Source organism: Cygnus atratus, chromosome Z, assembly GCF_013377495.2.
Source record: "Cygnus atratus isolate AKBS03 ecotype Queensland, Australia chromosome Z, CAtr_DNAZoo_HiC_assembly, whole genome shotgun sequence".
NCBI lineage: Eukaryota > Metazoa > Chordata > Aves > Anseriformes > Anatidae > Cygnus > Cygnus atratus.
The window spans coordinates 10546574-10571958 of record NC_066396.1 but is presented as its reverse complement, the minus strand read 5'-3'; the positions used below and the strand labels follow the sequence as shown (position 1 = coordinate 10571958).

Sequence of the window (25385 nt, the reverse complement as noted above, 5' to 3'; positions counted from 1 at the left end):
AGCGCCCGCGCCCCTTCCCCCTGCGCCCACGCGTGGCCGGGGGGGGGGACGCCCACGCGCGGCGCGCTGCGGGCACCCAGCCGGATCCGTGCAGCGCGCATTGCTCCCCTACCCGGCCCCACACCCGCGGGTGGGTGCTGGGGGCGGCCCCCCCCACCCCACCCCCACAGTCACGCGTGGGTGCCCCTCCCCCTCCCCCCCCCCCCAAAATAAAACACAGATCCAGGGCTGCGCCATTCCGGGTTTATTTATCGCCCCCTCAGAAGCCCATGCGCGGGCGCTTGCGGCGGGGGGGCTGCGAGGCGGAGGAGAGCTGGCTCTGGGAGGAGGGGATGCAGAGCGGCGCCCCCGGGGTGCTGGGGGGCTCGGGGGGGTCCTGGGACCCCTCCGCCCACACCGACAGGTAGTCCCGCAGCGTGCGCCGCCGCTCCTTGGGGATCCCCCGGGCGCGCAGCTCCTGCGAGGACAGCATGGGCTCCACGGGGGCCGGCGGGGAGGGGGCGGCCGGAGGGGAGCCCCCCACCACCTCCTGGGGGGTGGCCGGTGGGGGTGAGCGCGGGGGTCCCACGTCGCTGAGCTCGGACAGCTCGGACTGGTAGGTGACGGAGGAGGTGAAGCTGGCCGAGAGGCTGCGGTGAGCCCGCGCCGCCTTCTGCCGCCGCCGCCGCTCCCGCAGCGCCCGCCGCCTCTGCGCCAGGCTGCTGCCCGCGCCCCCGGACCCCCACTCGCCCCCCAGGCCGCCGTCAGCCGGGCGCTCAGGGCGTCGGGCACGGGGGGCGGTGGCGGCGGGGGGCCAGGGGGCTCGGGGGCCGTGTCCCAGGGCTGGATGCGCTCCCCGAGGCGCATGGCCTGGCGCAGCCGCTGCCGCAGCCGGCGGTGCAGGGCGCTGGGCTCCGCCGGCGCCGCCAGCTCCTTGCGGGTGAAGAGGCGCCGCTTGCTGATGGTGGGGGGTCCCGGGGGGCAGGCGTGCCGTGGGGAGCCCCGCCAAACCCGCAGCAGGGCCCGCAGCCAGCGGCGGTACCGCAGGGCAGCGGCCAGGCTGGGCGCGGCTGGGGGGGGCTGGGGGCTGGCGCGGGGCTCCACGGGGTGCTCGGCTTCCTCCGTGGCCGCCGGCGTGCCCGCCTCCTCCTCCTCTTCCTCCTCGTCGTTGATTATCACCTCCAGGTTGGACAGGTAGAAGGTCTGCTCTCTTTCGTCCTGCCTCCTGCGCCTCCTCCTCGCTGCCAAACAGCGGGGAAGAGCCCGGGGCCGCCGTCGCCTCCTCTTCCTCCTGGCGGGGAGCGGGTGCTGGCGCCGCCTCGTGCCTCAGCGCCTGGTAGAAGACGTCCCCGGCCTCGGAGAGCTGGAAGACCACCAGGGCCTCCTGCCGGCCCTGCTGGTGCTGCACGGCGGCCAGCCCTGCGGGGACAGACACGGCGTTGCCACCTGCGGCAAGCCGGTGGCCGCATCCCACCCCCGCAGCCCCAGGACCCATGCGCTCCCCGGGGATGCTCACCGGCGGCGGGGGCACCGAGGCGCTGCTGCAGCAGGTAGTGCCGGTGTGGGAGCTGTGCGGGGAGGTGAGGCAGGCAGCCGGCGATGCCGTGCAGCCTCTGCGGCGGCCCCACCAGCTGGCAGGCCGACTGGCCGCCCCCTGCAAAACGAGGCGCCGAAAATCGCCCCCGTGAGGTGGCACGGAGGGCAGGACGCGGGCACGGCGCCCGCGGTCAGCCCCGTGCCCACCCCGTGCCGCTCTCTCACCCGTGTACTGCAGCAGCAGCAGCTCCTGCGTGCGGGAGGCGCCCAGCAGCACCTTATGGCTCCTGCCGGGCCCCCCCGGCGCCACGTGGGCGAAAAGAGGGGGGGCCTTCATCATGTGCGCCCACTTCAGCACGGGCACCAGCGGCAGGCGCTCGTCCATCAGGTACAGGGCGAACTGGGAGGGGGGGCACGGCTCAGCGGGGCTCCCCCCACCTTGACGCCCCTTATCGGCAGCGTCCAAGGGGTGTGGGGGGGGTCCAGGGCTGTGCCCCCCAGCCGTGGGGGCACTCACCTGGGTGGCGACGAGGTGCTGGCAGGGGTGAGCCCTGCCCAGGTACATGGGCAGCACCACGCGCTCGCCCTGCTGGCATCCAGCTTCCTCGCCCACCTTGAAGAAGTCGAAGTGGCAGCTGGCGGGGGCCTGCGGCGGCAGAGCGGGGTGTCATCAGCACCCCAGGGTGCTGGACCCCCCCTCACCGAACCCACGCCCCCGTCCCGCGCTCACCCGGGCGTCCAGGCACTGGATGCCGGTGCGGTCGGCGCAGCTCAGCACCCGCGGGTGGGCGGTGAAGTCGCTCCAGCGCCAGGGCGAGTGGTCCCGGAAAAACAGGGTCTGGGGGTCGTGGCGGAGCCGCTGCAGCCTGCGAGGAGAAAGGGGCACCACCGGTGGGCAGAGGGGTCCCCCGTGGTGGGGTCACCCCGCCTCCCAGCACCCCAAAACCAGGGGGTCCAGCCCGCAGCCCCCCGCCTCACCCCGTCTCGACGCTCCAGAGGTAGACGGCTCCGCTCTGGGTGCAGACGGACAGCTCCCCGGGGAGGTGTGGGCTGTGGGGCAGGGGGACGGCGTCACCGTGGGGACTGTGGGGGGGGTCTGTGGTGGCAGCAGGGTCCCCCCCAGGAGCTCGGTTTCCCCGGCACCCACCTGACGGTGAGGCAGGAGGCCGGCACGTTGGTGCGGATGACCTGCAGCGGGCTGGGGGCAGCGCCTGCCCTGCCCGGCACCCTCCAAACTCCGCAGTGGTAGTCGGAGCGGACGCCCACAAAATCTGCGGGGGGGGGGGAAGGAGGGACACAGGAGGTGGCAGGTGAGAGGGCAGGGTCCCCACGCTGTCACCCCAGGGTGCGGGTCCCGGGGCTCGCTCACCTTCCCCATCCACCCGTGCGGCACCCACTTGCCGGATGCACCCGTTGAGCTCAAACTGCGCTGGCGCGCCTCGGGCACGGGGCTGCTCCTCCAGCACCACGTCCTGGAAATCTGGGGGGGGGGCCGGCTAAGGGCGCTGCCACACAACCCCCCCCCCCCCCCCCCACACTTCCCCAGGGGACACCCCCCCCGTTTTCCCCCACGGGTAAGGATACAGAGGTGGTTCATGGCCACCCCGCCAGGGGTAGACCAGGCGTCCCGCGCGCCCCGCTCGCCTCCTGGGGGGGCAGCCAGGCCAGCGCCCCCCCAGTGGAGCTGTCGTCGAAGAGCAGGCCGGCCCACTGCAGCAGCAGCTCCTCGTGCACGCAGTCGGCCAGCAGCCCCAGCGGCACCTCGAAGAGCCAGTCGCGGCACAGGTGGGAGAACCAGCGCAGGCGGGGGACGAAGTGACGCCGCGGGCAGCCGCTGCGGGGACAGCCGGCGTCATGGGGGGGGGGGGGGGTCCTGCGGGAGCCCCCCCCGCCCCGTTCCCTGTCCCCGGGGAGCACTCACCGCCTGGCCTCCAGCCGGTTGAGCTCCTCCACCAGGGCTGTCATGCGGATGGTGGTGTCCCGAGAGTGTCTCTGCGGGGATGAGAGAGTCAGGACTGCGGACGGGGGGAGCTGACGGAGCCCCCCCGCGCGCCCCCCCCCCCCCCCCAAAAAAACCAGAAAGGCACTGACCCTCAGCTTGGAGTCACCCAGGTGGAAGTTCTTGTGCAGCAGCTGCCCCAGGGAGCCGAAGGCGTCCTCCGGGTGATCCACAAAGAAGTGGCCCAGCTGCGCGGGGAGGGAAAGGCAGGGTCAGGACGTGCAGGGATGCCACGGTCCCCGCCAGGCTTCTGCCCCGGCTCCTCGGCGGTACCTGCTTGGTGAAGTCCAGCGCGTCTCCAGACCTCCCCGCCTGCAGCTTCCTGCGCAGGACACCGCGGTACAGGATGTCCCGGGGGACCAGAGGCGGCATCCAGCAGCCTGCGGGGGACAGAGCAGGGCACGGCTGGCACCGCGGGGACGGGACACCGGCAGGGACGGCTGCCCAGGTGCCAGCACGTGGCTCAGCGCCTGGGGCTGGGGGCGCCCCACAGACCCCCCCCCCCCCCCCCAGGTCCTCACTGTCGTTGGGCGGCAGCAGGGGCACGGCGGCGGCTTCGCAGGGCTCCCAGCTCTCGCCCTGCCGGCTGCGGCGGGGCACGAACGGCGGCTGCACCTGTACGGGGACAGAGGCAGGGAGGTGAGGGCGGCACCGGTACCCCCATCCCCGGTCACCCCCCGGTCCCCGGTCTCCTCTCACCTGCCCGGTCCCGGCCTCCAGCACCTGCCCGTGCTCCCCCCAGCCGGCAGCCGGCGCGGGGCCGGCCTCGTCCCTGGGGGGGCCGCAGCCGAAGTAGGCGGGGAAGAGCGCGGCGGGGAACTCCATGGCGGCAGCGGAGTGGGGGGGTACCCGGTACCGGGGGGGTGTGCCGGGTACCGGGGAAGGGGGGGGGGGGGGGCGGACCGGAGGGGGTGCCCGGTACCGGAAGTTCCCGGTACGGGGAGAAGGCGGTACCGAGGGGGGTGGGCCGGGGGGTGCCCGGTACCGGAGGTGCCCGGTACCGGGGGGGGATTCCCGGTACCGGGGGAGGGCGGTAGAGGGGTGCCCGGTCCCAGAGGTTCCCCGTCCGGGGGGCTCCCGGTGCCGGTCCCGGTGCCGGTCCCAACCCCGATCCCGGTCCCGGTGCCGAACGCGATCCCGGTCCCGGTCCCGATCCCGATCCCGGTGCCGATCGCGGTCCCTCTCCCGATCCCGATCCCAGTCCCGGTTCGCGCCACCCACCCCCGCCCCGCCCCGCACGCGGCCCGAGCGCGCGCGCGCGCCGCCGGGATCTCCCCGCCCCCCCCGCCGCCGCCGCACCAATCAGCGCCCGAGGCGCGGAGGGCGGCGATCGACGCGCGGCACAGCCAATGGCCGCTCGGGGAGGGGCGTGTCCGGGGCGTGGCGCGCCGGGTGACGTCATTCTCGCGGGCGCGCGTCGGGTCTGGCGGCGGCGGGGCGGCATGGGGCGGCGGGGCGGCGCGGGGAGGGGGCGCCGGGACCCCCTCGTCCGCCCCCCGCTGCGGCCGCCGCCGCTGCTCCTCCTCCTCCTCCTCTTCCTCCTCGTCCTCCTCCTGCCGCCGCCCGCCGGTGAGCGCCCCGGGGCCGGGGGTGGGTCACGGGTCCCCTATGGGGGGGCACGACCCTATAATGGGGGGCACGACCCTATAACGGGGGCGCGTCCCCTATAGGGGTGTGCGGTGATCCTTTGGGGGGGGGTACGGTGTTCCTATAGGGGGGTACGATGGCCCTATGGGGGGTGCGAGGTGCGTGGGCAGGGGGCTGCTCCGCGGGGGGAGCGGAGGGGGGGAGCGTGGGGCACGGCGCCCGCCTGCCGTGGGGCGCGCGGGGGGGTCGGGGGGGCGCGCACGGGGGCGGGGGGGGGGGGCGCTGCGGGGTGTCCGCGCAATGGGGCAGGGCGGGGAATTGGGGGGAGAACCCCCCCTAGGGGGACGCGTGTAGGGCCGGCACGGAGCGGGGGGGGTGCCGTGGGGTGGGACACGCGAGGGGTGGTGGTCGGTGGGGTCGGGGTCCGCGAGGAGCGGGGGGTGCGCGGGGCTGCGTGCGTGCGGTGCGGGGCGGCGGGGATGGAGAGCTCCGGGGGCACCGGCGGGGCTGCGCGGGGAGGGAGCGCGCTGCGGGGCACGGCGGTGCCTCGCCGTGGGGCGGCGATTTAGGGGAAGGGGGTCCCGAGGTGTGGGGCGGGGGCGCTTTGGGGCCGCGGGCGCTGTCCCCGGTGCTGAGTCCCGGCCGCGGTCGCTGTCCGCGGTGCTGAGCCCCGGGGCTGCGCATCCGGCCTCGGGGCCCCCACAGCACGGGGGCTCCGTCCTGGCCTCCAGTTCCCCCCCCCCCCCCACTTCGTCCCGGGGGAGTGGGCACGGGGACCCCTCCTGGAGGTCTCCTTCTCCCCGGGGACCCCCCCGGCGCGGAGCTCCGGTCCCCTGGGGGTGCCGTGGAGAGGCTCGGGGGTTCGTAGTGGAGGATTTGGGGTCGGGTACCCGCGCACGCAGACGGGCATTTCGTGCCCGGCGAAAGGGGAGGGGGAGCTGCCTTTGTTCCAGGAAAGGGAGCAGATGCATGTCGGGGCTCAGCCTGCTGGGGCTGCACACACGCAGCGCAAACACACACGTGCACGCGAGCACACGCGCGCGCCCCCGGCCAGGCACAGGCTGTACAAAGCAGCCCTTCTTCTCCGCTCTCCCCAATTCCCAGCTGGACGAGTCCTCTGGGCTGCTCGCAGCCCGTCCTCTTGCTGGCATCCCCTCTGCTGGCAGCTTGCAGCGACGCGCATCCCATCCTCGGTGCACCCCTGGGGAATAAGGCCTGGGGTCCCCAGGCGGGCGCTGGGCAGGCGTCCCAGCGGCAGGGTGAAGTTACAGCTCCTGTCTGGAGCTCGGATCTCCCTTGTTTCCATCGCACCAGGGATGTGCCTCCCCTCTGCTGCCGAGGCTCCTGGAAATCCCCGGGGTGCTGGACGTTTGGGCAGGGCTGCAGGAAGCGTCTGGCACGGCCGCCGTGCTGTGCGCAGCCACGCGTGGGTGTGCACACCTCCGCCTCGCCGTGCGCGCAGGCGGCACCCCCGTGTGCATATGTGCACGCATATGTGCACCGTCCCTCCCCCGCCGAGCGGGGCAGAGCCGGGGGGCTGTGCGGGGAGCGCGCTGCTCTCCAGTCCTCCCTGCTGAACCGGGCAGGGAGCACGGCTGCCACCAGCCCTGGGGACAAGTCAGATGGCACAGCCCCGGGCTCCTGCCCCTGGACTGAAGCTGTTGGGGCACGTTCCGAGCCTGTGAGGTGGGCCTAGGCTGGGAGGGGTGCTGCGGCCCCCCCCCCAGCCCCACTGAGAGCCCCTTGGGTCTCCCCCGCAGACGGGCTCTTCGTGACCGACTACTTCACCCGCACGCCGCGCAAGCTCAGCCCCTTCCGCTCCTTTGCCAGCATCGAGCTCTTCCACTTCCACATCCCCGAGGACACGGTCATCGCCGTCTGGAACCTCATCACCTTCAAGGAGCAGGGCGGCACCTTCGGGGACCACTGCCCGGACCGTAGCATCACCGTGTGAGTGCTCAGCATGTCCCTGCTGGCGGGCACTGCCCCGCCGTGTCCCTCGGCGTGTCCCCGTGCCCCCACCCGGAACCTGGACCCCGTTAATCGCCGTGCCCCCTGCAGGTATTTCCGCTCGGGGGCTCCCTCCGTCATCAACCCGCTGCGCACGCACTTCCCCAGGGACACGGCCGTCCCCGGCTCCTTCGCGCTGACCCTCACCTGGACGCTGCCCAACCGCACCACGGGGGTGTTCAACGTCACCAGCCCCCTGCCCGGGGACTGGTTTTTGGCTGCCCACCTGCCCAAAGATGAGGGGAAGATCTCCGTCAAGGTGCGGGGCTTTGGGGTGGGATGGGAACTGGGGGGCACGGCGTCAGGCTGGCCTTTGGGGCTGGCGGCACGTGGGGCGGGTGTCCTGCGTGGGGCACGGGGGGGCTGCCACACCGCCTGGCAGGCGTCCTGGGCGTCTCTGGAAGGGGGGTAGCGGGGCGGGCAGCACCCCAATTCCCTGCTGGGCCTCCGTGCTGACTGCCCGGCTGGCGCAGGGTCTCTACGAGGAGTGCCAGTACCTCTTCCAGCCGCAGCTCATCGTGCAGCGCCTGGTCAACATCGCCGTGCTGTACCCCGGCTACGCCTCCGAGCAGAGCATGGGCCCCCACAACCGCTCCTGCCTCTACAAGTGAGCTCGACGGGGGTCTGCCAAGGAGGGGGCAGCCTTTCTGGGGGGCGGTTGGGCTCCCGAGGGCCCCCCATCCCTCTGCCTTGCCCCCTCCCAGCCCCTCTCCGTGCGCCGAGGGGCAGGGGCTGACGCCGGCGTCCCCGCAGGGTGTTCGTGCCCAGCTACACGTCGCGCGTGCTGGTGGAGGTGCTGCGGTGCCGGGGGGCCGAGGGCTGCCCCCTGTGGCTGCGGGTGCGGGCCAAGGCCCCCCCGCTGCACAACTCCACGGCGCTGGACTGCCGGGAGCACGCGCCCTGCCAGCTGGCGCTGGACCTGCCCTTCTGGCAGCACTGGTACTACGTGCTGGTGGAGAGGCACCCCGGGGCGCCGGGCGCCGTCTCCTTCCAGGTCATCGTGCAGCTCACGGGTGAGGGGACCCGGCCTCGGCGTTGATTTGGGGGGCTGGTGAAGGATGCTTGCGGGGTCTGGGTGCAGGGGGAGAGACAGCTCTGCTGGCAGGGGGGTGCCGGGATGATTTGGGGGGCTGGGATGTGCTGGGATGTGCTGGGACGGTGAGGTGCTGGGAGGTGCTGAGAGGTGCAGGGATGTGCTGGGACAGGGGGATGCTTTGGGATGCTGTGAGGTGCTGGGACACAGATGCTGGGATGCTCTGGGGGGACTGGGATGCTCTGGGATGCTGGGAAGTGCTGGGAGGTGCTGGGATGCTTTGGGACACTGGGGTGCTCTGGGAGGTGCTGGGATGCTTTGGGACACTGGGGTGCTCTGGGAGGTGCTGGGATGCTCTGGGACATTGGGAGGTGCTGCGATATGCTGGGAGGTGCAGAGAGATGCTGGGAGGCACTGGGGCACTGGGATGCTCTGGGACACTGGGAGATGCTGGGACGCTGGGATGCTGGGAGTTGCAGGATAGTGCAGGGATGCTTGGATACTCTGGGAGGTGATGAGATGCTGGGGCACTGGGATGCTCTGTGATACTGGGATGCTCTGGGGTGCTGGGAGGCGCAGGGACGCCTGGGACACTTTGGGAGGTGCTGGCGTGCTCTGGGATGCACGGTGACACTGGGATGCTCTGGGACACTGTCAGGCACCGGGACGCACGCAGGGAGTTGTGGTGGGAGGCAGAGGGGATCTGTGCGGTGCCGGGGCTGACGTCTCTTCCCCCCAGACTGCTCCCGCCCCAGCCTGTCCCGGCCGCCCTTCCTGCCCTCCAGCGCCTCCATGAACATGCCCCACTCCTTCGGCTCTGCGGGCGGGCTGGCGCTGGGGGACAGCCCCCCTCCCGCCAGCCCCAACGGCACCAAGCACCCGCTGGCCGCCCCCCCCACCGCCGCCGGCGAGCGCTGCTGGCCCGTCCGCCCCACGCTGCGCAACGAGCTGGACACCTTCTCCGTCCACTTCTACATCTTCTTCGGGCCCAACGTGTCGGTGCCGCCCGACCGCCCCGCCGTCTTCGTCATCAACCTGCTGCCGGTGCTGGACAGCGGCGGGGTGCTCAACCTGGAGCTGCGGCTCAACGTGGTGAGGTGCTGGGGCGGGGACGGGGGGGACGGGGGGCAGCGGGGCGAGGGACGGGGTTTGGGGTGCTCCCGGGTCCCGGGCGTGGTTTGGGAGCGGTGGGTTAGGGTGCGTGGTGGTGGGCTGGGTGCTGTGGGTGGCGGGGCAGGGCTCTGTCGCGGCAGGGGACGTCCCCAGCCGGCTTAGGGCCGTGTCCCCTCTGCCACCAGAGCTCCCTGCGCGGTGAGAACGCGACGGTGTTCGGCTGCCTGAACCACGAGGTGCCGCTGGCCTCCGGTGACAACGCCTCGGTCACCTGCGAGACGGGTAGGCTGGGCAGCCCCCCTCCCTCCTGCTGCGTGCCGGGGGGGGGTCCGCACCCCGCTGCGCCCCGCTCACCCCTCACCGGTGCTGTCCCTGCCGGCAGAGTCCCTGGCAGGCTTCCTGCTCTCCGTCAACGCCACGGCCAGCCTCAGCCGCCTGCGCATCCCCTACCCGCAGACGGGCAGCTGGTACCTCAGCCTGCGCTCCCTCTGCGCCGCGGAGCACGGGTAGGAGCCCTCCGTGCGGGCGCTGGGTGGGCGCAGGGGGACGGAGCTGGGCGCGGGTCCCCTCTGCGCGCCGTTGGGAAGGGCTCGTGCGCGCCTGGGGGTGCCCGCACCACACCCTGGCTCTGCTCGGCGTCCCGTGGGACCCCTCCAGGTCTGCGGCTCTGCTCCCGGCCCCGCCACGCAGGCGTCCCCGTGGGGCTTGGGGGTGCGGGCGGTGCCGCGGGCGCACCTGGGGTTGGCGTCTGTGCGAGCAAACGGTGCCGCGCGCGGTCCTCGTGCGCGCGGCGCACGCCTGGGCTGCGTGGGGGCGTGGACGTGGCGGAGGGGGGGAGCTGCCGCAGGGGCACGGCGGGTGCCTGCTGACCCCGTTCCCCCGCGGGGCAGGTTCGAGCCCTGCACCAACGTGACGGCCGAGGTCTACCTGCGCGCCTACCTCTCGCCCTGCATCAACGACTGCGGCATCTACGGGCAGTGCAAGCTGCTGCGCACCAACAACTACCTGTACGCCGCCTGCGAGTGCAAAGCCGGTGAGATAACCCCGTAGTCCCCCTGCCCGGCTCCCCCGTGGGTGCTGGATGGGGTTTCCCCGCTGCCCCCAGCCCCCGTGGGTGCTGCAGGGTGACGGCCGCTCTCCCGGCCGCAGGCTGGAACGGCTGGGGCTGCACGGACAACGCCGAGGCGTTCTCCTACGGCTTCCAGCTCCTCTCCACGCTGCTGCTCTGCCTCAGCAACGTCATGTTCGTGCCTCCCGTGGCCATCGCCGTGCGCAGCCACTACCTCCTGGAAGCCGCCGTCTACATCTTCACCATGTTCTTCTCCACCGTGAGTTGGGGGGCGAAGAGCGGGGTGGGCGAGGGGCCGGGGCCGTGCGGGGTGGCTCTCACCTCCTTTCATCCCCCCCCCCCAACCCCCCCCGCCTCACCGCCGGCCCCAGTTTTACCACGCCTGCGACCAGCCGGGCATCGTGGTGTTCTGCATCATGGACTACGACGTGCTGCAGTTCTGCGATTTCCTGGGCTCCCTCATGTCCGTCTGGGTCACCGTCATCGCCATGGCACGGCTCCAGCCCATGGTCAAGCAGGCGAGTGCGGGGGCGGGGAGGGGTCCCCCCGGTGGGTGAGGGACCAGCCTGACGCGCCCCCCCCCCGGCCTCCCCACAGGTGCTGTACCTGCTGGGGGCCATGCTGCTCTCCATGGCCCTGCAGATGGACCGCCACGGGCTCTGGAACCTGCTGGGACCCAGCCTCTTCGCCTTGGGCATCATGGCCATCGCTTGGGTGAGGACCTTGGGGCGCATCCCCGTCCCCACCGAGGGTCCCTCAGGGGATGGGGGGGGGGGGGCACGGCTGCCACCTCGGGGTTGTCCCCAGCCCCCCCCCTCCTCACTGCCTTGCTGTCCCCACGCAGACGGCTCGCACCATCCGCCGCCGCCACTGCTACCCGCCCACCTGGAAGCGCTGGGCTTTCTACCTGTGCCCCGGGGCGCTGATCGCGGCGGCCGCCGTGCTGCTCTACGCCTTCGTGGAGACGGAGGAGAACTACTTCTACATCCACAGCATCTGGCACCTGCTCATCGCCGGCAGCGTCGGCTTCCTGCTGCCGCCCCGCGCCAAGCCCGCCGGGCGCCTGGGGCCGCTGCCCCGCCGCAAGGGCTGCGGGTACCAGCTCTGCGTCAACGAGCAGGAGGAGCTGGGGCTCGTCGACCCCGCCGTCGCCTCCATCAACAGCATCTGCACCAGCTGATGCCGCCGGCTGGCGGAGCGGACTCGGGGTGGGGGGGCGGCACCGGGGCCGCCCGCCTGTCCCCGGAGCGCCAGGACTCCCGTGTGGCTGCAGCCGGCTGACGGTCCCCGCGGCGCAGCCCCCTTTTTCGCCACCCCGGAGCTGCCCCTCCTGGCACCCCCTGCACGTGGCTGTCCTCAGCCCGGAGCGGTGACATCCCTGCTGGTGCCACCGAGGCACTGGGAGGGGGCGCTGCATGCACTGGGACAACCCCCCCCCCCCCCCCCCCCCCCAGCTGCGTGAGGGGGACGCTTGGGGACCCTTGGGGGTCCCCAAGGGCTGTGTGACAGCCAGGGTGATGCTGGCAGCGGGGCGGCTCCTGGGGCTGCTGCTCCAGCGCCCCCCCCCCCCCCCGCCGTGAGCCATACCCTGGGGATGGAGCCCGGCGCGCTGGGATTTACGGGATGCCTAACGGGATTACCAGCTGCAGGCGGGCGGGCAGCTCCCTAATAGGATTGGGATCTAATTAAACCTGCTCCCCAGGAGCCAGGCCCCGGCCGGGGGCTGCGGGGTGGGGGGGCGCATCTGGAGGGGATGATGGGGATAGGATGGCGAGGCTGCAGCCCTGCTGGGGCCAGCGAGCCCTGTCGAGCCATGAGGGCTGCTCAAAGGGCCCCGGGGGCTGACGGCAGCCATCCAGGATATCATCCTCCAGCCCTTCCCGCGTTGGCCAGGCTGGTTAAGGATTAATTTTTAATTAAAATCGTTGCTCACTTCACCACGTCCAGCCGCGTCTCCCCGGCAGTGTCAGCGGGCACCGCGATGTCAAGGAGAGGTCGGTGCATGCTGCTGCCTGGGGGGGGTTCGTGTAGACCCTACAATAACAGAGGGCGGCCGCTCAGCGCTCCCTCGTTTAATTAATCCTGCGGCTGCGCTTTCTGGGCTCAAGGACGGGCCGAGCAGGAGGGCGCGGGGCCAAGCAGCAGCCGAGGGGATCCCAGCCAGCCCTGCGCATCCCCTGGGTACCACCAGCTCCCCCGGGGACTCCCCCTGCCCCCTTCCCGGCATCTCCAGCCCCATTCCCGTGGGGATGCTCTTGGGGCTGGACTCTGCCTTCCCCCCCATCATGGACTTGGGGTCCCCACGACTCGGACCCCCCCACCCCCCATAGGAGCATCCTTCCGGTGCTCTCCATCCCTGCCTGTGCCCTGTCGCCGTGGTAACGGTGTCCCCATGGCAGCCAGGTGCCTCCGGCATCCCCATGGCAACCGGTACCCGAAATGGCTCGGGGTGGGAGGGGTGGGGGCTCGGGGTGGGAGGGGTGGGGGCTCCAAGACCCCCCGGGAATGGGCATCGGTGCTGTGCCTGGGGCTGTGTCAGCCTTTGCATCCCCTGCCACGGATATAATAATAACAATAATAACAATAACAATAACAATAATAATAGTAATAATAATAATAATAATAACAACAACAACAACAACAACAACGACAAAACAACAATAAAAATAATAATTTCCCTGCTCGGAAATTATCACCCCAAAATCTGGGGCTAATTATGGCTAATTATTAGTTAATTATAACCAACGGAGGCGCCTCATTAATTAAGGGAAGGCAGCGAGGGGTGAGGACACCCCAGTCCCTCCATCAGCCCCCGGGCACGGCCCCCTCCAGGCCCAACCCGCAGTGCCGGCTCCCCCGGCAGACCCAAATCCGGGCTTTTTGACACCAAAACGCCCCCCGCAGCTCCCCCTCCCCCACGCCGCCGCGCGGGGAATCCCCTCCGCTGACGTCAGCGGGGACCCCCCCGGCGCCTCACTCGCCCCTCCCCTCCCCCTGTCTGATTGGCTGCGCCGTCCTGGCCCCGCCCCTGGAAGCGGGACGCGCCTCAGGGAGACCACGCCCCCCACTCCATACTGATCTCCTATTGGCTGCCGAGCTGTCACTCCGCCCCGGCACGGCCCCGGCTGCCCGCCTGGCTGGTACGTGCGGGGCTGCTGCTCCTGCGGCCCCACTGCGGCCCCATTGCGGCCCCATCGAAACCCCACTGCGGCCCCACTGCAACCCCACTGCAACCCCACTGCGGCCCCATTGCGGCCTCATTGCAACCCCACTGCGGCCCCATTGCAACCCCATTGCGCCCCCATTGCGGCCTCATTGCGGCCCCATTGCAACCCCACTGCGCCCCCATTGCGGCCCCATTGCGGCCCCATCGAAACCCCACTGCGGCCCCACTGCAACCCCACTGCAACCCCACTGCGGCCCCACTGCAACCCCACTGCAACCCCACTGCGGCCCCACTGCGGCCCCACTGCGGCCCCACTGCAACCCCACTGCAACCCCACTGTGGCCCCACTGCGGCCCCACTGCAACCCCACTGCAACCCCACTGTGGCCCCATTGCAACCCCATTGCAACCCCACTGTGGCCCCACTGCGGCCCCATTGCAACCCCATTGCAGCCCCACTGCGGCCCCATTGCAACCCCATTGCAACCCCATTGCGGCCCCATTGCAACTCCATCGAAACCCCATTGCAACTCCATTGTGGCCCCATTGCAATCCCACTGCAACCCCATTGCGGCCCCATTGAAAGACCGTTGCAGCCCCATTGAAACCCCATTGCCACCCCACTGAAACCCCATTGCAACCCCATTGCGGCCCCATTGCAGTCCCATTGTAGCCCCACTGCGGCTCCATTGCAACCCCACTGCAACCCCACTGCGGCCCCATTGCAACTCCATTGCAACCCCATTGTGGCCCCATTGCAACCCCACTGCGACCCCATTGCTACCCCCACTGTAGCCCCATTGTGGCCCTATTGCAACCCCACTGCAACCCTATTGTGGCCCCATTGCAACCCCATTGTGGCCCCATTGCAGCCCCATTGCAACCCCACTGTGGCCCCATTGCAACTTCATTGTGGCCCCATTGCTACCCCATTGTGGCCCGATTGCGGCCCCATTACTACCCCATTGCAACCCCATTGTAGCCCTGCTGTGGCCCCATTGCAACGCCACCGTAACCCCATTGTGGCTCCACTGTGGTCCCATTGCAACGACACTGTGGCCCCATTGCTCCCCTCTGCAGCCCCATTGCCCCCCTGCACCCCTCTGCATCCCCCTGCACGCCCCACCTGCGACCCCCCCCTGCATTCCCAGCCCACCCCCAGCTCACCCTACCCCACGCTGCTGCCTCCCACTGCCCCCCAGCACCCCCCCACCCTCTTACTGCACACCGCGTTGCCCCCCAGCCTGCCACCGCCCCCATGGCACCGGGGAGCACCGGGCAGGGTCTGTGTGCCCCCATGGGAGCTGTGCCCCCCCCGTGGAGCCGGTGTGGGACGAGGCACGGTGCCGGTGCTTTCCCAGACAGCGGCCGGGCTGGGAGCTGGGCCGGCAGGTGCCGGGGAGAGGTGGCCCAATGCCACCCACGGCTGCCCGGTGTCACTCGCCCCGCGCGGCCGCCGGCTGCAGAGGGCTGAGCGGGGGGCGCGGGGGGCGGCCGGGGAGTTCCTGGGGGGCTGTAAATAGCCCAGTTCCCCTTCCGCTCGTTTCGAAAGCGAGAAGGGGAACGTCCCCCCCCCGGGACGTTCAAGCAAAAGAACTGGTTGATCGGCGCTGCTGGTACAAAAGCTATTTTTAATGTTATTAAAATCTGTCTCTTCTATAAAATTCTAAAATATCCGGGGCCTCGGCTGCAGGGGTGCGCGCCCTCACGGCGGGGCGCAGCCGACGTCGGGGGACACTCGGGGCTCCTCCTTGTCGCAGGGGAGCCCGGGGAGCAGCGGGACCTGGGGGCCGCCCTCGAAAAGGGGGATGTGGGGGGCGTAGTGGCCGTGGGGGGCTTGCGGCCGGAGCAGGAGCTGGTGCAGGGTCTCGCCCACCTGCACCAGGCTGTGGGAGAGGAGGTGGAGGTGGGAGACGGTGTCGCTGGCCAGGCTCTCCAGCAGCGCCTGCTGCTGCCGCGACGTCTGCAGGATCTGCACCAGCAGCTGCTGCACGCTCTGCAGCAAGCCCGCCACGCCGCCGCCTGCAGTGACAGCGGGGTCAGGGGCAGCCCACCCTCACCGACGTGCCCAAGGGGGGATCGGGGGGACCCACCTTGCAGGCTCGTGTCCGCTGCCTCTTCGCCCGCCGCCTGCTCGCTCGCAGCGGCCGTCCCGGGGGAGCCGGGGGCTGCGGTGGCCGCCGGCAGCGCTCGGTTTCCTCTTCCCATCCCCGGGGACGTCTCACCAGGAAAACCTGCGGCCGGGGGTTGGCACGGAGGGCGCAGCGGGCTCCCGGAGCCCCCTGCTCAGCCCGCCCCCGCTGCCCTGTGCAGGGGAGAGGGCGCAGACTCACCTGCCTTCAGCTCGGCGCTCTCCTCTTTCAGGGCGCCGTGGCAGCCTGCGGGAGAGCTGCGGTCACCGGGGGGTGGCTCCGGCCCCGCGGGGACGCGAGCTCGGTGGCCGGGGCACGCTACTCACCCGGGAGGGGATGGGGAGGGATGCAGCAGCTGGTACCTGCAATGAGAAGCGGGTCAGAGCCTGCTCACGGGGCTGAGAGGGGGAAATCAGGACAAGGAAAGCCTCACGTGGGGCGGCCGCGGGGTCGGGCGATGCTCCAGCGACGCGTTCCCCGCGGGCTGCAGGGAGAGAGCAGAGAGGAGACGCGGGGTCTGACGGCACCCGCCGGGGGACGGCATCAGCCCGGGGTCTGCCTCGCTGCCCCGGCCAGCCCGGCGTGCCCTAGCCACAGCTCCCCAGCACCCTGCGGGGCCTCAAAGCGCCTCACGAGCTAGGAACAAAAGCAGGAGTCACTCACCCACCACTGCAATGCAGCCACCTCCGGGCTGGAAGGCAGCAGCTGCGTAGCGGCGCGCGGCCAGGCTACGCAACAGATTAGGACTGGAAGTGAAGGAGAATCCCACATCCACTTGAAACTGCAGGGGGAATTTAGGGAGACAACGTAATTACCCGGTGCGGACGCTGGCCGGGACGCCGGGGTTCGCTCCCCAGCGCCAGCGGGGCCGGGGGGGGGGATGAAGCAGCAGCCGGGGCTTCCCCGGCGCCGGGCCCTTCTCTGCTCCTGTTTTTGGGGAGGTGTTTCTCCTGTTCCGCCCCGCAGCCCCGATCCCTGCCGGCGAGCCAGCAGGCTCGGGGAACAGCACCCGCTCCCTTTACCTGCCCGCACAGGCCGGGCCCGGGGACGTATCCTGCATCGCCTCGGCACCGTCCGGGTGCGCTGCAGGACGGGGACGCTCCCGGCTCCGGCCCTCACACCCAGTCCCAACTCCTCCGAAGCTCTGCGGCGTGCCGTGCCCCGAGGCCGGCTCCGAGCCGCGGACCCCCCTCCTGCCCCACCCCAGCCGGCCCCAAACCCTCACGCTGCGGGGCTGGTTTGGAGCCAAACTTGGCGGGGGGGAGAAGTTCCCCAAACCCCATCCGCGGGCATCCCAAGGGGAACACACCACGGTGGGGCCCTCCTGGGATGAAAGGCCCCCCGAGCCCTTTGACCCCCCCATCCCAGCATGCTGGCACAGGCTTGAGCTGTAGCGGTGGCTGTGCAGCCCGGCGCGGCGGGGCAGGACGGTACTTACGGCTCTCCGGCTCGTCCTTTGGGTGCTGCAGCGGCAGTGCCAGCAGCACAGCGGGGGACTCTGCAGCAGCTGGGGTGCAGCGGGCAGAGAACAGCATCAGCAAGGGGGCCCTGAGGGGTGCAGGACACCCCTCACCCAGGACAAGCCCCTCTCCGGCTGCCCCATCCCACGGGTACCTGGCGGTGCCGGCGAGGCTGGCGAGCGTGCGGCCAGCGACCTGCGCCGCCGGGGGGGCGGCTTCACCAGCTCTGCAAGGGGAGGAAAAAGCTCAAACCGGGGAGCTACGGACCCCGTGAGACACCGGGGAGCCCACCCAGCCCTGGCACCCACCCGGCAGCCGCCGCTCTCCGAAAACGGGCCGCCCGGCCGCCTTCCAGATGCTCTTCATGGCGCGGTAGTGCGGGGGCAGGCGCGGCGAGTGCCGCCCGGCACGGCGGCGGGTCTCCCGCTCCGAGTGGAAAGCCTGCTTCAGCGCCTTCCACTTGGAGCGGCACTGGGCCACGCTGCGGCCGTAGCCGGCCGCCGCCAGCCCCCGGGAGATCTCCTGCCACAGCGCCTCGTTGGGCCGCGACGTGGAGGCCATCAGCAGGGCGGCCTCCCCTGAGCCTCCCACCAGCGCCAGGAGGCTGCCGACCTCCGCCTGCGTCCAGGCTCGCCCGCGGGGCATGCTGCGGGGCGGCTGGGGGGGGGGGGGGGGGGGGGGGTCCGGGAGGGGGGGTGCCGGGCAGGGCTCAGCCCTGGGGGTCGGCTGTGCGCTCCCCAGGGAGCCCCCTGCACCCGCGATGGGGCTGCACGGGGGGGCTGCACCGGGGACGGCCGGGAGCTGCGCTGGGAGCTGCGCCGGGAGCTGCACCGGGGGGCACCGGGAGCTGCACCAGGGACCACGGGGGACCACCGGGAGCTGCACCGGGGGCTGCGCCGGGAGCTGCACCGGGGACCACCGGGGACCACCGGGAGCTGCACCGGGAGCTGCACCGGGAGCTGCACCGGGGACCACCGGGGACCACCGGGAGCTGCACCGGCGACCACCGGGGACCACCGGGAGCTGCACCGGGAGCTGCACCGGGAGCTGCTGGGAGCAGCCGTGAGCCGCAAGGAGCATGTGCAGCCCCTGGAGTTGCCGCTGGGAAACGTAGTCCTGGCCGTGCCTGCCCTGCCCGGCGGCGGGGTGGGATGAGCATCCCCTGGGGGTGGGGGTGCTGCAGGATGCTGCCCCCCAGCCCTGAGGGCACAGCAGGGGTGCCCATCAGGGCAGCCCTCAGGGCGCGGGGAGGGGACGGAGCGCCCCAGCCCCCCGGCTTTCCAGGGCTGCGATGCAGCTGCAGCCCCATGCAAAAGAGGTGGCAGGAACCACCTCTGCGCGCACAGCCCGCCGCCCTGCTGCTCGAGAGCATGCGGAGGCTGGGGACATGGGGACGGTCCCCCTGTGCCCTGACAGTGCTGGGGTCCCCTTGACATGGGACCAGCCTCGACGCGGCCCCGATACACGCCTGAGACAGCGGCCGGCACCGTGGGGCAGGGGGTGCCCCCATGCCGGGGGTCCCGCCTGTCTGGGGTTCCCCTTCTCTCCCTGTGCTGCCACTGCTGGGGCCCCCCAGGGCTGTGACCCAGCTGGTGTCCCTGGGGACCCCTCCGGGAAGTGACGCTTTCCATTTCGTGTCACACTCGGCTGCCAGAGGGGGCCGGGAGGGGGTTGCTGCTCCCCCCTACCTGCGGGGTGCGTGGCCAGAGACCGAGGGAAGGATGGAAGAGGGGGTCACGTACGCAGATCTGCGCTTGCCCCCCGTACCAGGTAACGGCACGCTGCACCCCGCTGTCCCCCCCGGCCCCCCCCCCCATCCCTGCCTGCCCCCCAAAATCCAGCAGCCCCTCTGCAGGGCCGTGCCCCCAGCCCTGCTCCCTCCTTGCCCGTGCAGGCTGCTCTCGGAGCAGGGGAGGACGCAAGCACTGCTCCCCAGCTGCATTGGCACCCCCCCATCACCCCCCCCCCCCATCTCACTGCTCCTGCTCACACCACTGCTCTGCTGTCCCTGGGGAGCCTGGGGACCCCCATGCCCCCTGCCTGGGGCTCACAGACCTTTGCTGATTTGGGGGTTCTCCCCCCGACCCCGACCCCCCAGGACGTGGGGTAATTCCCTCTCTCAGCTCCTCCGCAGCCCGTGAGGCTGCCCTGGCACTGGGCAGCCCTCAGCCTGGGTGTCCTGTCCCTGCTGCTCCTGCTGGTGCAAATCGTCCTCGTCGGCTTGAGCTTCCACTGTGAGTACCCCCCTGTGCGCCCCCATCCACCCAGCCCCCGAGCTGGGGACCCTCCTGCTCGGGGCTGACGGTGCCGCAGATTTCTGGGCTGTGGGGCGAGTGGGAAAAGCGGTGAGTGAAAATAAAACACCCCTTGCCTGGCCGGCTGGAGCGCCGAAGAGGAAGGAGAGGGGAAAGCGTGGGCTCGAGGACGGCGCCGGGGCATCCCGCTCCATCAGCTGGCCACGGCGTGCAGACAGGACGTGACGCTGGGGCCAAAAGGCAGAAACCTGCCATGTGCTGGGCTCCCAGCCACGGCACAGACCGCGAGGGCTTTGTCCAGCTGGGCTGGCACGGCACCGAGAGAGGGGGATGGCACCCCCTGGGTGCTACTGGCCCCTGGTGGGGACGCTCCTGTGCCTTTCTTCTGTAGATTTAGCCCAGCAGGCGAGCTGTGCCCAGAGAGAGGAGGAGAGCCTCAGCTATGTGCAGCAGTCTTTTCGAGGTAGGAGAGCTTCCAGGCAGGTTCCTGGGCTCCCTGCCCTGGTGGCATCCCGGCTGCCCCCCGTCACCGCGGTGCTGGGGGCTGGGGACAGCCCCGTCCCGGCCAGCCCTGCAGGATTGTGCTTCTGGTGTGCAGAGAGCTGCCAGTTCTGCCCGGCCGGATGGATAGGGGACGCGGGGCGCTGCTACTACTTCTCCTCTGCCAAGAAGAGCTGGGAGCAGAGCAAAGACGACTGCTGCTCCAGGGGGGCGCAGCTGGTCACCGTCCGAGCCAACAGCACCCTGGTGAGTCCGCCCGCCCGCCCCAGCCATCCTGACCCCCACCCCCCCCACCTCCCCGTGGTCATTGTGTCACGCTGATCGCCACCTCAGGGTCCCCCAGTGGTTCCCCAGTCACCACCAGCATCATTTCAGCTCCCCAACTCCAGCCCCCGTGCCCAAAACCCAGCGGGGAGCTGGCGATGCTGTGCCCGAACCGCGCAGCCCCCTGCGTGGCTGGGTGTCCCCGGGGAGCTCACGCTTGTTCCCTCCTGCTCTAGGCTTTCCTGGCACGCGTGACCCATCTGGACATCTTCCACGTGGGGCTGAAGCGGGACAGCTCCAGGTTTGAGTGGAAGTGGCTGGACGGCACCCTGCTGAAGGGGTGAGCCTCGCAGCTTGTCTCCGGCCAGCACTGCTGAAAGCCCAAAACCAGGGCTCCGGGAGGTGACAGGGGGACAGCCAGCCTGCAGGCAGGGACATGATCACCCTCTTGGCCATCCCTCCGCTTCCCAAAGCAGCACGGGGGCATTTTGGGGAAGGGGAGATAACAGGGACACGTTCCCCAGTGCCTGCGCCCTGCTTGGGGACGAGCGAGGGGTGAGGGCCGGGGGGGTCCCCCAAAACTGAGTTCCTGACAAGGTGCATCTGGTGCTGAGCCACCTCGGGAGGTTCCTGGGATCCAAAAAGAGGCTTTCCAAAGCAGGCAGGGGCAGGGTGTGCAGGGATCACAGCCACTTCCTCACCAAGAGGAGGCTGCCAGGGGCACTGCTCCACGGGGAGGGCGAGCTCTGCCCCCCGGCACCCCCACGGCCTCTGCTGCCCCTCTGGAGGAGCTGGGGGTGGGCCAGCCCCTCGCACCCCACTGAGCCCCCCCTCACCCCGCTCCCCCCTGCAGGCGCCTCCCCCTCCAGCGTTCCAGCAGCTCCTACGTGGCCTGCGGCAGGGTGTCCGGCTCGGGGCTCTCGGCCGGCTCGTGCGGAGAAGCCCACGGCTGGGTCTGCGAGAAGAGCGCGGTCACCCTGCAGTGGCTCCGGTCCTCCATCCCCGCCTTCCTCTGGGGGAACACCACCTACACCTGCATAGGGCCCTAGGACCGCGGCGACAGCCTGGGTGCTCCTACAGCCCTGCCTGACCCAAGCACGGGCACCCCGGGGTGCTGCCTCCTGACCCCTCTGCGTCCCTCCCCGTGGCATCTCTGCGCGTTGCCAATAAACTCTGGCACTCACGCTGTGGCTGGCTTTGTGGGGGAGGAGGGGGGGGTGAGGGTTGGGGGGCAGAGCCAGCATCGACCCGAGTGTCCCCATGGCCTGGTGGGCACGTGGAGCAGCTTCTGCGTGGGTGCAATGTGTCTCCTCGGGGCTTTGGGCTGCCCGGGGTTTGCCTTTCTCGGGCGGGAGGTGCCCCATGCTGACAGCTCCACATGGACATCCCTGGGTGTGTCTCCAGCACGGGAGGCAGGTGCGGCCCCCTCCTCATTTCTGCCTGACCACTGAGCGGGTGGTGGGATGGGGAAGGGGACATGGGGGGGAGAATGCTCCGGCTGTGGCCAGGGCTCCGGGTGGCCCAGGGTGGCCAAAACGCGCCCAGTGCTGCGCTTAAATGGTGCTGCATGGGGCAGAGCGCACTGCGTGGGATGGAGCGGAGCTGTTTTCCCCTCCCGGAACGGTCCTGCCCGTGAAATAAAAACCACATCTTGCAAATGAAGTGATTACTTCTGCTTTCCTACGAATCAAAACGTTCCTCCACCTGACGTGCCCTGGGCCGCAAGCCGTCACCTGACGGCGGGCAGCAGAGGACCCGAGGTGCCGCGGGTGCCGCATGGCGCACAGCGTGCTCTACGCCGACCTGCGCTTCGCCAAGGGGCCGTGGGGCCGCGGCACGGCCAGCGGGGCCCTGGGGGAAGGTGGGAGCCGCGGGACCCCCGCATTGCCCCGTGCCGGACCCCTGCACACTGCCCCCTGCCTTCCTCCCGCAGCCCCCGGCATGGACGAGGCCGACAGCCCCTACGAGAACGTGGCACCGGGGCCGGTGCCTGCGGGGACGGCTGGGGAAGGGACCCGGCACAGCCCAGGTGAGCGCCCGCATGGGGACGGGGATGGGGACGGGGGTCTCGGGGGGGCGCCGGGGTCCCCTCCGCGCCCCGGCACCGTGGGTGACACCGCGGCCGCTCGTGTCTTGCAGGGCGCTGCTCCTGGCGGCGCTGCATCCCCGCGGGGCTGCTGGCAGCCAGCCTGCTGCTGCTGGTGGCCCTGGTGGCCCTGGGGACCTGCTGTGAGTGGGGACGGGCACGGCGGGGGCGGGGGGCTCCGGGCAGGGGCTGGGGGCCGGGGGGAGCCCGGGGCTGGGGTCCGGGGGCAGCGCTGCCCCTCACTGGATGCCCCGCGCTGTGCCTGGCTGGGACGCTTCCCAGTGCCTCCATCTGCTTCCCAGTGCCTTCCCAGCGCCTTCCCAACACCTTCTCAGTGCATTCCCAGTGCCTTCCCAGTGCCCTCCCAGCACCTTCCCAGTGTCTTCCCAGTGCCTCCCATCCCTTCCTACTGATTTCCTTCCCTTTCACCACTTCCCATCACTTCCCAGTGCCTCCCATTTGCTCCCCGTTGCTTCCCATCTCTTCTCACTGTCCCCCATTTTTTCCCATTGCCTTCCCACCGCCCCTCACGGCCTCCCACTGATTCCCGTTGCCTCCCAACTGAAGTCCCACTCCCTTCCATTGCCTCCCCTTCATTCCTGCCACTCCCATAGCTTCCCAATTGTACACCCATCGCCTCCCATCACCTCCCATTGGCTCTCCACCACCTCCCACTGCCTTCCAAGTGATTTCCCACTTCCTCCCATTGTCTCCCATCACCTCCCATCACCCCCCATCACTCCCCATCACCTCCCATCACCTCCCATCACCTCCCAGTGCCTTCCCATTGTCTCCCCACTGCCTCCCTTCCCCTCCACTGCCTTGGCGGTGCCCTGACACCCCACACCCGGCCATGCCCCGCGTCCCACCCCTCCCTGAATCATCCCCAGACTGGCAGGCGACCCGTGAGCTGCGGGACGCGTCCCGGGAGCAGGCGGCCGAGCGCGGCCGCTTCTCGCAGGAGGCGCGGGCGTGGGAACAGAGCCTGGAGCAGGCGCGCCGGGAGCTGGCGCAGGCGCGCGCGGAGCTGCAGCGAGCGTGGCGAGAGGGCAACAGCAGCCTGCTGGAGCTGGGCAGGCAGGAGGCCGAGCTGGCGCGCGTCTCGGGGGCCCTGGCCGGTGCTGAGAGGGAGCTGCAGGACGCGCAGGGGCGGCTCGAGGCCGGCGAGCGTGCGGCCAGCAGCCTGCGCGCCTGCCTGGACGCAGGTAGGGCCGCGGGGCGGCGGGCACGGGGCGGCGCGGCCGGGGGCTGGCGAGCGCCTGAGCGGTGCCCCCGTCCCCAGACTGCTGCCCCCCGGGCTGGCTGCTCTACCACGGCAAGTGCCTCTTCGTCTCGTCGGAGAAGAAGAGCTGGTGGCAAAGCCTGAACGACTGCGAGGCGAGATCCTCCCAGCTGCTGGTGCACAGCGAGCGGCAGGCATGGGCGCTGCCGGTACGGGGGGGCTGCGCTGGGGAGGGGGTGTCCCCACTGCCTGCCGCCCCCAGCCCCGTGCCCGTCCTGCTGCGGCATGGCCCCGGCTCTGCCGGGCGTGGGGCAGGCCCTGACGGCCTCTCTCCCGCAGCCTTTCCTGCACGCAGGCGGCACCAAGTACTGGGTGGAGCAGAGGACCAAAATTCCTTCGTGGATGGAGGAGCAGATTGAGAAGTGAGTCGGCCAAGCTGCCCCATTGCACCTCACCCTGATGGGCCGGCCCGGGGACCGATGCTCAGGCAGGGGCTGCTCTGGCCTGCCTGGGGCTGGCCGCGGGCTGGGGACACGGTGGCACGTGCCACCCTGTCCCCTCTCACGTGCTCCTTCCCTTCTAGGTACAAGTGGTCTTTTGAATGCACACTGGTGGGCTCTGGGAAAGTAGAGCGCACATACTGCTACTGGGCTTATCATTGGATCTGCGAGCAGCCCCCAAAGCTGAGCAACCTGTCCGAGATCTTCTCTCCTCTCCTGGCTGGGGGGTGACCCTGGCACCCCCTCTGTCTGGGGACATAGGCTGGGAGTGAAGGTGTTGGGCATGTAAAGGATGACTTGTGGAGAAGAGCCTGGCTTTCTGAGTCTCACTCCTGCTGATGCTCACAGCCCCCTGCCCTCCTTTCCTGGCTCTCAATGAGCACGTAGCAAGCCCTGCTCTCACCTGCTGCATGGCAGGCACCTCTTGCACCTTCTGAACCTGGGTGTGACGGTGCCATTGGTGTCCCCAACCTGATCCCCCCTGGGGAGTCCCTTGGCTTTATCGCCTGCTCCATCGCTGGCTGTCGATGACTTGGGATTTGCCAAGGAGAGGTGGCACCTGCCCAGCCTGCCTGCCTGCCACCATGGGGAGCACTGGGCTGGGGACACGGGGACAGCAACGGGGGCCTTTCACCGTGACCCTTCAGGGCTGGGGCACTGAGAAATTGGCTGGTGGGAACAGGAGAGCAGGCGGCCGTGCTGGATGGGCCCAGGGGACCCACAAGGAGGGGTCTGTGCAGGACTCCTTGCGGTGGCAGCGCCCAAGGGCACTGTGGTGCTGTGGTGGCTGAGCTCAGGGGAGGCCCCTGGGCTGCCCAGGACCAGCCAGACACGCACGGACACAGCAAGTCCTCATTTCCCACGGAGCTGAGCTCGCGGGGCACCTCACGGCTCATCTCTTCCAGCTTCACCACGCTGTGGCCCGGCTCCACCAGCATCCTTCCACGCCTCTCCTCTCTCAGGAGGTGCCTAGGTCCAGGTCCAAAGTGGTCCTCACCTCCACCACCTCTCTGGAGCGGCCTTTTCCCAAAACCACTGAGCGAGCAGGGAGGGTCAGCGCTATCTCCTGGCTCCCTCATTGTCCCCCAGGCTGTCCCCCCTCGCTGGTCCCACCACGGTCTTTGAGATCTTCCCCCCCAAGTGTCAGAGCTCTCCTCTTTCTTCCCTCATGTTCCCAATCCTCCCCCATCCCTCCCAGGATCCTCACTGCACCCCCGTTTCCTCCCATGGCCTCAGGGCTCCCCCATTTTCCCCTCATGGCCTCAGGGCCCCCCTCTGCACCCCCGTTTCCCCCGACGTCTCGGGGCTTCCCAGCTGTTTCTCAGGATGACGCTGCACCTTCCCCAGGGACTGTGACGGGAGGCTGGCCAGGGCACATGGGGACACAAGCGTGGGTCTGAGGGGCAGGAGCAGGGTGGTATGGGTGCGTGCATGCGTGAGAGAGAGGGGAATAAGGTCTATATTCCATAAGCCT

General features: G+C 70.4%; 5 protein-coding genes across 5 annotated transcripts; 3 read left to right on the top strand and 2 right to left on the bottom strand.

The window, feature by feature from the left end:
* Nucleotides 1–259: 259 nt before the first annotated feature.
* Nucleotides 260–4468, bottom strand: TAF1C (TATA-box binding protein associated factor, RNA polymerase I subunit C; the record flags this gene model as incomplete). Its single annotated transcript, XM_035563801.2, is given in 17 exon segments — nucleotides 260–732; nucleotides 735–1200; nucleotides 1202–1398; nucleotides 1496–1633; nucleotides 1723–1915; nucleotides 2033–2161; nucleotides 2246–2381; nucleotides 2494–2565; nucleotides 2663–2786; nucleotides 2885–2995; nucleotides 3100–3139; nucleotides 3142–3349; nucleotides 3437–3507; nucleotides 3607–3702; nucleotides 3788–3894; nucleotides 4036–4129; nucleotides 4418–4468. Coding segments are annotated over 17 exon segments (2706 nt in total), but the record flags the coding sequence as incomplete, so codon positions are not given.
* A 147-nt stretch (nucleotides 4469–4615) lies between these two features.
* On the top strand, nucleotides 4616–11506 carry TMEM8B (transmembrane protein 8B; the record flags this gene model as incomplete). The annotated part of the gene is made up of 14 exons (XM_035563802.1): nucleotides 4616–4935; nucleotides 4983–5083; nucleotides 6862–7051; nucleotides 7163–7370; nucleotides 7585–7718; nucleotides 7865–8124; nucleotides 8884–9236; nucleotides 9443–9539; nucleotides 9640–9763; nucleotides 10148–10290; nucleotides 10407–10585; nucleotides 10698–10844; nucleotides 10924–11040; nucleotides 11171–11506. Coding segments are annotated over 14 exons (2709 nt in total), but the record flags the coding sequence as incomplete, so codon positions are not given.
* Nucleotides 11507–15102: 3596 nt separating this feature from the next.
* On the bottom strand, nucleotides 15103–17728 carry LOC118256695 (uncharacterized). Its single transcript, XM_035563866.2, has 8 exons — nucleotides 17392–17728; nucleotides 17238–17309; nucleotides 17062–17130; nucleotides 16057–16107; nucleotides 15950–15985; nucleotides 15825–15869; nucleotides 15585–15725; nucleotides 15103–15513 (listed from the first exon to the last, which is right to left on the bottom strand). The coding sequence occupies exons 1-8, from the start codon at nucleotides 17726–17728 to the stop codon at nucleotides 15197–15199; spliced, it is 1068 nt and encodes a 355-aa protein (XP_035419759.2). The 3' UTR covers nucleotides 15103–15196.
* Nucleotides 17729–18776: 1048 nt separating this feature from the next.
* LOC118256696 (killer cell lectin-like receptor subfamily B member 1B allele A) lies at nucleotides 18777–21152 on the top strand. Its single transcript, XM_035563867.1, has 6 exons — nucleotides 18777–18853; nucleotides 19207–19317; nucleotides 19730–19801; nucleotides 19937–20085; nucleotides 20340–20443; nucleotides 20957–21152. The coding sequence occupies exons 1-6, from the start codon at nucleotides 18805–18807 to the stop codon at nucleotides 21150–21152; spliced, it is 681 nt and encodes a 226-aa protein (XP_035419760.1). The 5' UTR covers nucleotides 18777–18804.
* Nucleotides 21153–21879: 727 nt separating this feature from the next.
* On the top strand, nucleotides 21880–24209 carry LOC118256699 (B-cell differentiation antigen CD72-like). The gene is made up of 7 exons (XM_035563871.2): nucleotides 21880–21964; nucleotides 22037–22132; nucleotides 22243–22332; nucleotides 23080–23394; nucleotides 23472–23620; nucleotides 23751–23833; nucleotides 23995–24209. Exons 1-7 carry the CDS (start codon nucleotides 21880–21882, stop codon nucleotides 24140–24142), a joined length of 966 nt encoding a protein of 321 aa, XP_035419764.1. The 3' UTR covers nucleotides 24143–24209.
* Nucleotides 24210–25385: the final 1176 nt, after the last annotated feature.

Bases quoted from the DNA above. Each gene is read 5' to 3' on its own strand.
- LOC118256695 (XM_035563866.2), bottom strand. From the start codon at position 17,728: ATGCCCCGCGGGCGAGCCTGGACGCAGGCGGAGGTCGGCAGCCTCCTG. The intron at 16,108-17,061 runs GTAAGTACCGTC...CTCTCCCTGCAG, and splicing joins AAAGGACGAGCCGGAGAGCC to CCCGCGGGGAACGCGTCGCT. The intron at 15,870-15,949 runs GTGAGTAGCGTG...GCTCTCCCGCAG, and splicing joins CCCTCCCCATCCCCTCCCGG to GCTGCCACGGCGCCCTGAAA.
- LOC118256699 (XM_035563871.2), top strand. From the start codon at position 21,880: ATGGCGCACAGCGTGCTCTACGCCGACCTGCGCTTCGCCAAGGGGCCG. The intron at 21,965-22,036 runs GTGGGAGCCGCG...TTCCTCCCGCAG, and splicing joins CAGCGGGGCCCTGGGGGAAG to CCCCCGGCATGGACGAGGCC. The intron at 23,621-23,750 runs GTACGGGGGGGC...TCTCTCCCGCAG, and splicing joins GGCAGGCATGGGCGCTGCCG to CCTTTCCTGCACGCAGGCGG.
- LOC118256696 (XM_035563867.1), top strand. From the start codon at position 18,805: ATGGAAGAGGGGGTCACGTACGCAGATCTGCGCTTGCCCCCCGTACCA. The intron at 18,854-19,206 runs GTAACGGCACGC...TCCCTCTCTCAG, and splicing joins GCGCTTGCCCCCCGTACCAG to CTCCTCCGCAGCCCGTGAGG. The intron at 20,444-20,956 runs GTGAGCCTCGCA...TCCCCCCTGCAG, and splicing joins GACGGCACCCTGCTGAAGGG to GCGCCTCCCCCTCCAGCGTT.